Source organism: Eupeodes corollae, chromosome 1, assembly GCF_945859685.1.
Source record: "Eupeodes corollae chromosome 1, idEupCoro1.1, whole genome shotgun sequence".
In the NCBI taxonomy this organism is placed as follows: domain Eukaryota; kingdom Metazoa; phylum Arthropoda; class Insecta; order Diptera; family Syrphidae; genus Eupeodes; species Eupeodes corollae.
Genome location: NC_079147.1, coordinates 93758204 through 93771673, shown reverse-complemented (window position 1 = coordinate 93771673; position 13470 = coordinate 93758204). Strand labels below are relative to the sequence as shown.

Below are 13470 nucleotides of genomic sequence, written 5' to 3'. Positions count from 1 at the left end.
CGATGTTTCAAGGTCTTTAGAGTCAAGATCAAAGGTATCAGTGCGTACCTATCCGTACATTCTTGATATCTTTTTTGTCGACTATATTTCAAGAATTAAATAAAGATATCGACTCCATATACATTTAATTTTCAGATAAAAACTTCAAAATTACAAAACAAAACTTTCAAAAATAGTGAGTGGGTGTATCAATTCAAAAAAATGTGAACATTGTCGTTAACCCCAAAAATATCTGGAACTAATAATGCTAGAGTTATATATTTTGGAAACAAAAAAGGCCATTATCGCCAAAATAATTTAATTCATCGAACAATAACGTTTTGCACATCTATAGTAATTTTATTTTTAGAGAAATCGAATTTAACAAAACATAAAACCTTCAAAAAAAGAGGCTGGGATGCCACCCACACTGATAACTTCCCATCCTATCTGACGATTTATCTTGCTTTAACGTTTGTAGGTTTTCGTGTTGGGTTAAAAAAGTTGTTAGTTGATTTATTCTGCAAAATTTTAAAATTACTAACAACATTTTTCATATAAGGAAATAGTTAAGTTTGAAAATCTAGTTTTGGTAAATAGATTTTTAGTCAAAACAAATTTTTACCAATCTTAGTAGCATTTCTTAAATTTTTAAAAAATTGGATGAATGAAATTAATTTGAAAGATATCAAGAACCGCACATCAATTTTCACCAATGGACTGTTTGATTAAAAAAAAAAACTACTGAATATCGAAAACAATATTTTCTGCGAAAGAAAAAAAAAGTTTGAAGACAATATTTTTAATTTTTGAAAAGCTATTTGAGTCGAAATCTAATTTTTAACAAGTTTTAGTATATTTTTTTTAAAGGTTTTCTTAAGTTTTTATTTTTTGTAAAAAAAACTGTCAATTAGGTTTTTCTCAAAATCTGATTGAATGTTGACAACAATATTTTTTTCAAAATTTTACCGAATGTTGGAAGCAATATTTCTTATTAGTCAAAATTAGGTCAAAACCAAAATTGCAAATTTTTGAAAAGATATTTGGGTCGAAAATCATTTTTTACAAACTTTTGTTAAATTTTCTTTCAAGTTTTTATTTTTGGTAAGAAAACTGTCAAATCGATTTTTCTCAATTTTTTTCTAAATGTTGAAAACAATATTTCTTATAAGATACAATTAGTAAGAAGCCATACTCTTAAAGTTTTGAAAAGATATTTAAGTTGAAAATCAATTTTTACCAACTTTGAGTAATTTTTTTCAGGTTTTTAGTTTTTTTGTAAAATAAAAACTGTCAATCGATTTTTCTCAAAATGTTTCCCAAATGTTTAAAACAATATTTTCAATATTGCCATAATCTCAAGTTTTTGTAAAGATTTGAGTCAAAATTCAATTTTTAAAAAACTTTGAGTAATGTTTTTTTAACTTCCCATAGGAAGTTATTGTAATGGGTCCGATTTGTCAAATTGAAAATTTTGACATTTCTCCACGTTTCAAGGTCCCTAGAGTCGAAATAAAAGTTTTTAGAAAGATGTCTGTGCGTGCGTGTGTACGTACGTTCGTACGTCCGTTCGTCCGTACGTTCGCGACGTTTTTTTCGTCCTCCATAGGGCAGAAAGATGCAGAAAGGGCTCTCAAGAAAATTGCGTGGGTGGTTTTTTTATCATAGCAGTTAAAAAAAAAGTGAAAATGTTGGTTAACCCTAAATATTTTACGAACCAAAAACGCTAGGGACTTAAATTTTATATAATATACTGTAACGTGATACCAAACAGGTATATTTAAAAAAAAAAATGCATTTAACGGTTTTTTTTATAAATCAAAAAAACTGGAAAAAAAATTTGTCACCTCCAAAATTTTACGACTAAAATATGATTTCATCTCCAAAACAATTTTGTGTAACGAAGAATAATGTTTTTTGATATCTGATAAATTTTTGAGAAAAATCGAATTGACAGTTTTTTTTATAAAAAATAAAAATCTAAAAAAAACATTACTCAAAGTTGGTAAAAACTGAATATCGATTCAAATATCTTTTCAAAAACTTTAAATTTAGTCTTCAAGCTTATTTTATCTTATAAGAAATATTGTTTTCAACATTTGGTAAAATTAAAAAAAAAAAGAATAGACAGTTTTTTTTACACAAAATAAATCTCTGAAAAAAAAAACAATACTAAAACTTGGTAAAAATTTACTTTCGGCTCAAATATCTTTTCAAAAATTAAAAATATTGGCTTCAAACTTTTATTATTTCACAGAAAATATCGTTTTCAATATTCAGTAATTTTTATATAAAAATCCAACAGTCCGTTTTTCATAAAAAATAAAATCTACAAAAAATAGTACGCAAATTTGGTAAAAATTGATACGAGTACATATAGACAAACTTTTAAGCAAGGCAAATCGACAGACGGGATGGGAAGTTATCAGTGTGGGTCGCATCGCAGCCTCTTTTTAGGTTTTATTTTTATAAAAAAAAAACTGCCTATTTGATTTTTCTCAAAACTTTACCAGATGTTAAAAAAGTTTTTTTTTTCGTTGCACAAAATTGTTTCGGAGATGAAATCATATTTAAGTCGTAAAATTTTGGAGGTGACAATTTTTTTTTGGTTTTTTTGATTTATAAAAGAAACCGTTAAATGAATTTTTTTCGAAAAAATATATTTCTTTGAAACCACAATACAATATATAAAATAATATTTAATTCAAGTCTCTAGCGTCATTGGTTCGTGAGATATTTAGGGTTAACCTGAATTCTCACCTTTTATTTCAAACTGCTATGATAAAAACACCCACCCAATTTTCTTGAGGACCCTTTCTGCATCTTCCTGCATTATTATCTATATAACAAAATTTATTTGAAGTCGATATCTCTTTTGGTTCTTGAGCTTTGGACGAAGAAAAAACGTAACGAACGCACGAACGCACGAACGTACGTACACACGCACGCACAGACATATTTCTAAAAATCTTTTATTTCGAATTAGGGACCTTGAAACGTCTAGAAATGTCAACATTTTCAATTTGACAAATCGGACCAACCCATTACAATAACTTCTCATGGGGTGTTAAAAAAAAACTGTTAAAAGTTGGTAAAAACTAAAAAAGATTATATTTTGGCTTGAAAGTAATTTAATCTTATAAATTAAATTGTTATTCAATGTTTATTAAAGAAAAATCCAATTGGCTATTTTTTTATAAAATCAAAATCTACAAGAAATTCCATAAACAAAATTGATAGAAAGTGATTTTTGACTCGAATATGTATATTGAAATGAAGTTATTGATTTCAAAATCATTTCATTTTACACAAAAAAAAATATTTTAATTTACCATGATTAAACTTTTTTAGAAAAATCCAACTGACATTTTTGTACATAAATTAAAAACTTTCAAAAAGTATTAATAGAAGTTGGTAAAAATTTGTTTTTGAACGATTTGAGTATCTTGAGAACAAGAAAATATATTGACTTTTATATCTTGTTGTTAATAATCTTTTAGAAATATCGACAGACGGATACGAGAAAATGGAAACTATTAGTGGGGGTTGTATCGTAGCCTCTTTTTATAAAAGTGAATCTTTTAAGCACGTATAGGGATCTCCATTAATCGAAAAGTAATATTTTGGATTAACTTGATTACCTTTAACTACCTTCTTATACCAAAAAATAAAATTTAAACCATTGAAAAGATCCTATATAAAAAACACACCGATTGCATTGTTTAAGTTTTATGAACGTATACTTTTTTCAACCCCTATTTTGTTTGTTTTAGCCTAAAAAAAACAAAAAAATCAATTGAATTTTTAAAATTAATCGTTCCTCCTCACGAAGACTGAGCATTTTATTCACCATACAACTATTGTGAATTGTACCATGATATTCATCCAATACCTTCTCCCCAGAGCAGTTCCTTTACCTTTTCCCTTGTACCCTATGCCGTGTCAAGTAAAAATTCACTCAAGTGTACAAATATGTTAAATGAAGTTACCTTACCTAAACCTACATACGTATGTTTGTATATAGTAAACATATGTATCATCAGTCAATTTAAATTTTCCATTTTCTTCAAATTTAAATTTTCCTTTCCTTCATCATTTCCTATATATACATATGTATTTGTATAAGTTGGCCCTCTTGGCATATCTTAACCTAAACCATTGACTGAAAACGTCTGTGGCCCATTTTTATTGTTTTCGACAAATTGATATCCACCATAGGCCCTTCCAAGCATTCGACTTCAGAGGGTTGTTGTTGACAACAAAGACTACGACTGCGACCACGACCGACTGACTGTCGAAATACTGGCTTCTTCGTTTTCGATTGCCTCTCTTTTTATATTTCGATTAAAGTCTATAGAACTGTCACGAAGGTCCTTTATGAATTGATTGATGGTTCTTTCATTGTTTTCCTATTTTTTTGGGGATTTTCAAAGACCAAAGCAAGGACAGGAAGTATCACTTTGGTGTAAAATTTGTTACACTTTCAGTTGAGATAAAAAGGAAAACATACAAGAAAATGAGTTTATCCCGATTCATTGAAACTAAAAATATAAAAATAGGAAAAACAACACCAGAACTATGTAAACAATATTCTGTCACTCCCCGCGCCACGCCACTCACCCAAAACACCTGTTTACCAGCCGAGTGTAAATATAGTATATAAAGTTTCTCTCTTCCTCGTCTCACCCTCCTGGCGGCGGCGGAATCGTCATCGTCATCGTCGGCGTGCGTCGAGCTGTGTCGGTCGTCATCTGGAGTGTTGTGTGTAAAATAGTTGCACCATCATTTATCACTTGTGAACGATTTGATTAATCTTTGGGGATATTGCTCCTTCAGAGAGCCACTAAGTACCACAAGAGGTCCAGACCTTTTGCAGCCATATCACCTCTCGAGAGTATAGAGTAGGTTAGTTATGGGTATAGCTTCAGTTCCATTCCAGATCGAGACGAAAGCGATTTATATTTATGAACTTTCGAATGCAAATTGAGTGATGTTGTTACATCAAATAACATAAGCGAGTATAGCGGGCGGACTCTAAGCCTACATTCATATATATTTAACTATAGAGCAGACAGGAGCACACCGGCAGCCGTTTCGGCGCGGGAGTAATGCGGCATCGAGGTGGCAAGCAAGCGGTAGAATATAAACAAATATTTGATATTTATTTAGAGAAACAGAAGAAAACAAATAAATGCCACAAATACGCGTTGCTTGCTCGATGTGCACGTAACCTAATGACTTAAAGATCACGACTGTGATGTCAACCGAAATGAAGATTTATGACTTTTGTTTCCATTTTGGAATATTGTAAACATTTTGTATATAAGTTTATATTTTTATTTTAATTTTTGTTTGTTTTTTTTTTTTGGAAGATTTGGAAAAGGTATGCTTATATTTTGTTATGAAAGTGTGACCTTTTTGACTTCGTTATTTTTTGCGGTGTCGTGTATGTGAGTTGTGTATTGTGTATAGATCTTCCTAATCCTTTGATCTGTGAAAATTATAGACTTGGAAGAGGTGTTTTATGATTTTACATGAAAGCTTATGAATCATAAGGCCCCTTCGCATAGAAAACTTTTAGATAAACAAATATTTTTGTCAGATAAAAATGTGATGATGATAGAAGACAAGTTGTTACGACATACAAATTGATTTCAGAATAAGAGAATTTTGTTTTGTCACCTTGAGGGTACCTTTGTAAAGGGTGTCATAATAAAGAACTTTGATATGTTTTTACTGAAAGTGTTAAAATATATTCTGAGCTGTCAGCGCATTGAAGGAGAATAGTTCAAATATAATGATTTTTTTTTACGCATTTTTCGATCTTGCACTTAAAAGCTACAGTATTACCCGTAGCATGATAGTTAGTGCGTTGGACTGTCATGCGAGAGGTCTTGGGTTCGATCCCTGCCCGTGACTCCTAAAGTTTTATTCACGGGTACTGCCTCTTGCGAGGAATTGACAAATTCTCCAGGAGTAATTCCTGTCATAAAAAAATGCTTTCTCAAATTAGGCGTTCGGATTCGGCAAATAAACTGTAGGTCCCCTCAATCCTTGACAACAGTACTCTCGGTTGAGAGTTGTCGGTTGAGAGTTGTAAGTCACTAGGGCCTGGTTCTTTCTCTACGGACTGTTGCGCTACTAAACTTATTTATTTTACTTAAACAGTTTTTTTTGGGACACCAATTAGTCCTGTTAACTTATTTTTTTTGTCAATACCTCAATTTATACGTCAACTTACTTTGTTTTTCTGAACCTGTTCAAAAAATATTGGCTTTGCCTATCTTAGTATTGATTTTTTAAAAAATTAATATCAATAAACTATGTATATAGGATAACCACAGCCAAAACGAAACTCTCGTGATGAGGCCATCCCATTATATTATGTCCCTGGAGTTAACCAGTAGGCCGACATATCCCATGGTACTACGTCAACTACTTTCTAGGAAGATATGGTCCACCTATAACAAAACCCGTACAAACGATGCAGGCCAAGGCAAGACATAGCCAGGATTGTTGCGGTTTGTACCGGACATTGGATTATAAGAGTTCATGCGGAGAAGTTGGGTATCTCTTAGAACACCTTTTGCCGTAGCTGTAAAGACCAAAGAGAAAGTGAAACCATAATCCATTTCCTCTGCAAATGTCCTGCTTTGGCAAACACCTGAATGAAATGCTTTGGAAAACCATTCTTTCAAGAATTCGATGTCTCAGATAGCTAGACAAAGATTAGAGACCTAATCTTTTTTCTCAATGCGACAAAATGGCTCTAACATAATCGCTATGAAGCTTCTCTTTCAATCTATCCCTTTCAATCAAAGGTCAAACGAGTTTTTGGTATCAAAACGGCGCACTACAGCGCTAATTGGATCTCAGGCTAGGTTGCCTTGAGATCGCCATTTCTACCTACGTCAACTACTACGTATACTGACTGCTAGTCTTTGAGAAAATGTAACCCTAGAAGTATGGCCCGAGCCTTATCTACAGTATATATTCCTTACATACATAATTTTATTTTAATTTTAAGAAGGAAGTTAGAGTTCTGCTTATAGGTCCTTTTTTAAGAGGTGGTTCGAAAAGAGGTGTCAATGTTTAATTTTTCTTAGGAATGGGGAAAACAGAGTGTACTAAGGCTTTCCACATTTGTACTGCACGGCTAAAGAACAAATCTCTTAAAATGACAGTATGATCAAAGTTAGAGTTTTATGTGAACAGAACATAAATAAATCCCTTAAAACAACAATTAAAAAAGTTTGACAAGAGAAATGACGAAGGTATTAAAGAAAGGCTAATGAATCGACGTTGTAATACGAATCATGTTGAACACTCTTTTTAGAATAAGTCATAAGCCTTCCCTAGAATTTTAAAGAAGGCCACATATTTCTATTAATAAATTTAATGCTATTACTGTTTAGGTTAGAGAGGTGCTACAAATATCTTAGACCAAAAACTTAGCTATTGTTAAATCACAATCATAATAATCAAAACATTATTTCAAACTTTACTAAACTTCTAAGACTTATATATTTTTCCTTTTGCTTTCTTTTTTCAGGTACTGTTAATGCCAATGGTGAAACAAAACGCCAACGAACCTCATACACCCGCTATCAAACGTTAGAATTAGAAAAGGAATTTCACTTCAATCGTTACCTGACACGTCGGAGACGCATCGAAATCGCCCACGCCCTATGTCTAACGGAAAGACAAATTAAAATTTGGTTCCAAAATCGTCGTATGAAATGGAAAAAAGAACATAAAATGGCGTCAATGAATATTGTACCTTATCATATGGGACCATACGGACATCCATATCATCAATTCGATATCCATCCATCACAATTTGCTCATTTGAGCGCATAGGACGCGTGGCACTTTTCGGGTACTGGTTAGAGGCTCAATCAGTTGTATCAAGAACCATATCAGGGATACCAGAACAATCAGGATGCCAGCGGGGGTGGCGGTGTTAGCAGTGGTCCTGGCACCGGTACCAATTCGCTGTTTAGTAATTCTGAGTGTTCTAAGTATCCCCAAGAGTTCTGATCTCAAATTATGTAAAAATAACTTTATATAGGTATTAAAAACGTCTTCGTTAAATTATAACAACAACAAAAAATAAGAGAACAACAACAACATAACAATCAAAATTGCATTAAGAAATTACGAAGCCATCATGATAATGTCCATCGTCACTGTGTGTTGTATGTATGCCTAGCCTCGTCTCAGGATAGGAGGCTATAACCATCATTGAAAGGCATCTCACATCATCAATGAAGTTGGCCTAGCATGAGGGCTTCGTAGTTTGTATCTCTTAGATCGCAAGATTCAATCCATCAGCTTAATGCAACGTAGAACGCTTAATATCAAAATTTTTACAACTGATTCGTGCTAACACGAAACTAACAAAACACTCCCATGATGTCATATCGCATCGTGCGGAAGTGCGTTTGGAATAATCGTGTTGGTTTATGATACTGGTCACAATTTGCTACTTGGTTTTATGGGATTTTGTTTTTCTAATGTTTTGATTTTTTATTAAAATATGTTTTGTCCATTGATTTGTTTTTATTTTTTAATTTTTGTCTCACTATTACATTGGTTACAACTTTTAAGGTCTTATGTTAAATAATCCTGCCCAAATATACCTTAAATTTAAGTTTGTTATTTTATTGTTTTTGTTATAGATGCATCCTTGTGTAATTTGTTTAACTTTTTCCTTCCCTTTAATTAAAAATTAAATGAAAATGGGAACATAAAAGACAATTTCCCAAAAAACCATTGGCAGATTTTAATAAAAATGAAATTCAAATTGTAAATAGATAAATAAAAAAACAAAACATAAACGAAAACATATTTATTGAGCTATTCAAACCGTCCAGTATAATAAACCGAAATCTCTAAGCAGTATTCGAAAAGCCATTAGGTTTAAGTCTAGAATAATTATTATTGAATTCGAATTTAAGTAGGTTTATGTATTTACTTATTCTAGTGTTGCACTAGTGGTTGAGTTATTTGCTAAATTATGGTGAATTTTATAATAATAATATTGTTCACCTTTCATATACAGTTTGAGAATCATTCTAAATAATGGTGAGAAAATATCAAAAATAGTTTGAGAACAATAGTAACTTTTTTTTAAAAATCTAAAACAACAACAATCATTTTATTTATTTTCAGAAGCTTAAGTTTGTGCCACAACCATTGGAATTGTGTCTAGAATAATTGAATGAACTGCATTACCGGTAGTCGTTGGATTTATTTTTAACTAATTTTCTACGAAAAGAATTTCTATTTTACACTCTAGAGTCCAGATTTTAGAACAAATGAAGGTTTACACAGCACTACCCTAGCCAAACACCAAAGACGATCCAAAATCGACATCTACCGTGTGTAGGGAAACTGAGATGGCTCGGTTTGGCTCTGTTGACCCATTCGGATTTTCAACAAGTCAAAAATCAAAGAGTCAAAGCCAGATTTTTAAATGCTTTCGACTCAAATAAGTTTGTTAAGTAAGATTGAGTCAAACCAAACCCAATTCAATTCGATGTAAAAGGGTCAGTTCTATGCAACCGTCAAATGCGAAAGGAAAGTTTCCAAGACAATAGAACGTCCTGTTTAAAAAAATATGAACAATAGAACAACGTTTGAAACAGACCCATTCGATTCTGCTTTTGTCTTTGAACTTTGTTCGAGTAGAAAAATTGTGCACCATCCATTTTTTTATGTGACAATTGTCAAAGCTTTGGGGAAACAGAATTGATTTTCGGTAGCAATCATGATTTCGAAATAAATTATCCTTTTTTTATTGCAATTGCTATATTTTCGTCTAGCAAAATTCTTACGTCTGTCAGTTTTGATTCTTAATTTAAATGCAAAATATCCTTAGATCAACTACATCTGCCACTTCTCGAAGTTAACAAGTCTTCAAGACTGGGTTAAGTAAAGATGACACTTTTCTTTTATTTTTCGTTGACTTATAGAATAAATATCGGACGTGGTAGGTCGATAAGAAAACACTCTCGGATTGTTTCTTACCTCTGACCATGATAAGTACACTGTTAGTGTTCTATCTTCTTAAAAAGCATCTGACCATTGTGATGTATCAGCAAATTTCTCGTGTCAAAACTCTCCAGTTAAAGAAGGAGCTCCTAAGAGAACCGTTTGGGATTACGAGAAACCCAACTAGGATGGTCTTAATAAATTTTTCAGGATCTTTAACTGGTCACTGATGTGCTTCCATGATAGTGATGTTGATGCCAGGGCTGATATGATCACAAGTTTAATTCACTTTGGAAAAGGAAGTTTTATCCCGAGTACTTGTACTGTGTCGAACGTCCTAAGGGATCTCAAAGTACATTAAGCCACTGGTTCGGATGGTATCCCCGCTATTGTTCTGAAGAGGTGTTCTTCAACGCTAAGAAAACCACTGCCTCGAGCGGATGGAAAACAGCATTTGTCCAGCCCATCCCCAAAAGAAGGCAAATCCAACTCAAACTCTAGTTACCGACAGATTTCACTTGTATGTCTCTTTTCCAAGGCCATCGAAACGCTGATTAATTATGTCATGAAGATCGAAAGCTTCTTAACGATCGACAGTACGGCTTCTACAGCAATAAGTTCACTGGTGATCTCATTGTTCATCTCACCAAACGGGAGAGCAAATCTTTACATCGTTTTGGAGAAAGTAAGATTATTGCATTTGATATTTTTCTAAGGCATTTGATAGGGTTTGGCATCAGGCTCTCTTATCGAAAATTCGTGCTTTCGGTTTTCATGTATCTTTCCTTCATTGGATATTATTATTACCTTTCGCATCGTTCAATGGATGGGCTTAAGCCTGAAAAACAAAATAATTGCTGGTGTGCCTCAGGGCTCTATTCTATCTCCAACAGTCTTTCTCATTTTTATTAATGATCTTCTGTCTGCAAGTTTGAAACATTTTTCGCTGACGATAGATCTATTAGCTTTTCATATTCGTTTTCAGACGTACATCCCTCTTCTTTGGATGTGAAACTTCAACAACCAAAGATGATAAGTTCATTAAATTCCGACCTAAACAGCATTGTAGAATAGGGAATAAGAAACCTCGTGGAAATTAATGCTTCGAAAACCCAATGCTGCCTACAATCCTTAAAGCGAGATACACCCCCTTTCTATTATCCATGTATGGCACTTGCATTGAGGAGGCTGAACATCTCGATATTCTCGGTATGAGTATATTACAAACCACCTCTTGTGGAACGATCTCATACGCGATGTTGCCCAAAATGACACAAGATGTTTGGGCTTTCTAAGGCGATGCAAGAAGTATTTCTCCCCCTCTTATTTAGCTGTTATCTACAGGACTTATATACGTCCAGAGCTTAAGTATATGTCTCATGTATTGGTTGGTGCTCCTGCAACTTACTTAAGCCTCTTGAACAGTTTTGATCATATAAAGCCTTTAGATTGATTGTTGATAATACCATCAAAGGATCATTTACGTCACTTGAAAATCGTCGTAATGTTTCTTGTCTCACCCTTTTTTACCGTTACTTTAGCAGTTTATGCTCTAGAGAAACAGCCAGCTGCATTCCTTCCATTGAATAGTTCAACCTTAATACGCATCCTTCTAAGAATGCTCATCATTATACTCTCAAACCCCAACTTCGTTCATACTATCAAGTACAGAGATTCATTCTTTAGCCGTACTACACGAATGTGAAAGCTCACACAGGATAGTAATAACCCCTTGAGTGTTAGCTTATTATATACAAAAAGAAAATAACTGTTATATTCAATATATCTGGCTCTCTCAATTTAGATTTTTTTTTTATTGATGGAAATAATTTTAATAAACTACCTGTTCCTGTTCTCCAAATGTCTTGACAGAAATAATGAATTTGTTACTTCAGACGACTTTTATTGTACAAATTCTTACTAAAATTGCTTTCATAAACGGATGTTCACATTAAACGCCTTCCTTCCTTCCTTCCTTTTGAGATGACTCAACCTGATTTTTCATCTGCTTTCTGCTCATTTGAAATAAAATTATCTGTCTAACTTTCCATACCCAACATAACCTAATGTGAACATTTTCTTAGGGACACAGCTTTTTGAGAGATCTTAGTTTTGACGTTAGCTAAATGTCAGAATATTTTTTCCCAATTCAGAATTTTGAATTTATTTCCTAACAAGTAGCGAATCACAAAAATTGAATAATTAAACAGTGTTTAAAAGGTATATTTTAACAGAGTTATTAAGAACAATCATTGGAAACAGCATTTTCTCTGTTTTAGAAGTTCTGAAGGCACTTTTCCAATGTACTATTATGTATTTAATTTCAAGTTTCATATAGATAAGATACAATTCTAGCCCACACTGTGATTGCTTTAAAATAAACTCCCCCTTTCTTTGCTTTATCCTATAATAAGGAAATGTTATTATTTTTAAATTGATGATCTTATAAAAAAAGAATAATTCAATCTTTTCTTTTGCGCGGTGCAGCATACTTAAATTAAATTAAATTAAAGAAAAATAAATTAAAGAAAACTGAAATATTTAAATACAAAAATTAGAATTGAAACAAAAATGTAAATAAATAAAAAAAATTAAGTTTCAAATGTCAGTTAAACATATAATTTAAATTGTTATATTTAATTTAACATTTTATGTACTCATTATTTAAATTTGTATTAAGAAAAATAATTGTTTTTTGTCTCCATACATAGAAATACACAAAATTTTCTTTTGTATTAAAAATATAAATTATAAATCACATTATGCACAAACAAAGAAAAAATGTTATTTAACAAATTCGGATTACACAGGACTTTTGTTAAAATTTTCATAAAGAAACAAATTAAATTAATATGAAAAAACCTACAAGTTTTCAACTTACCATACACTCTCAGAGAATAAAAGTAAGCATATTTTCTCTTATACATGTGTTTTGCAATAAATTAAAATATAAATAAAAGATTTAATTAGTTTTAAATTGTTTTTTTCTTCTTTTTTTATTTTAGTATTTTTATGTTACTTTATACTTAATAAAAACATGGTTAACTTTAATTTCGTTTAACGAATTTTCCTAAAGGCAAATTAAAACAAAAAATTTAAATTTAAATAAATACGTATACAAATAAATGAAACAACAAAATGTAAATTAATTCATAGCATATAAGTAATTAATTTAAAAGAAAAAAACATAAACAAAAAAACAAATATTATCATTAAGGATCATAGGTACTTTAGCATTAAGTTAATATACTACCATTATACATGCAAAACAAAATAAATCGAGTATTTATATAAAGTTAAATTAAAAAACAATAAAAAAAGATTATAAAAAGAAAATATTTATAAGGTTAGTGCATTCTTTATAATATGATATAGTAAAATACATATAAAAATATATATAAAATAAGTTTAGTGAAAAACAAAAACTAGAAAAAAAAAACAAACTAAATAAATCAAATCACGTTCATCCATCAAACAAACACACACACACACATA

The 13470-nt window shown here is 31.5% G+C and overlaps 1 protein-coding gene across 1 annotated transcript in view; it reads left to right on the top strand.

Annotated features, from left to right (window-relative positions):
- Positions 1-9868, top strand: part of LOC129938696 (homeotic protein Sex combs reduced) — a 107986-nt gene extending 98118 nt beyond the window's left edge. The window contains exon 3 of the mRNA XM_056046391.1: positions 7532-9868. Within this exon, the coding sequence (XP_055902366.1) occupies positions 7532-7839 (308 nt within the window). The 3' untranslated portion in view covers positions 7840-9868. The remainder of the gene's footprint in view (positions 1-7531) is intronic.
- The last annotated feature ends 3602 nt before the right edge of the window (positions 9869-13470 follow it).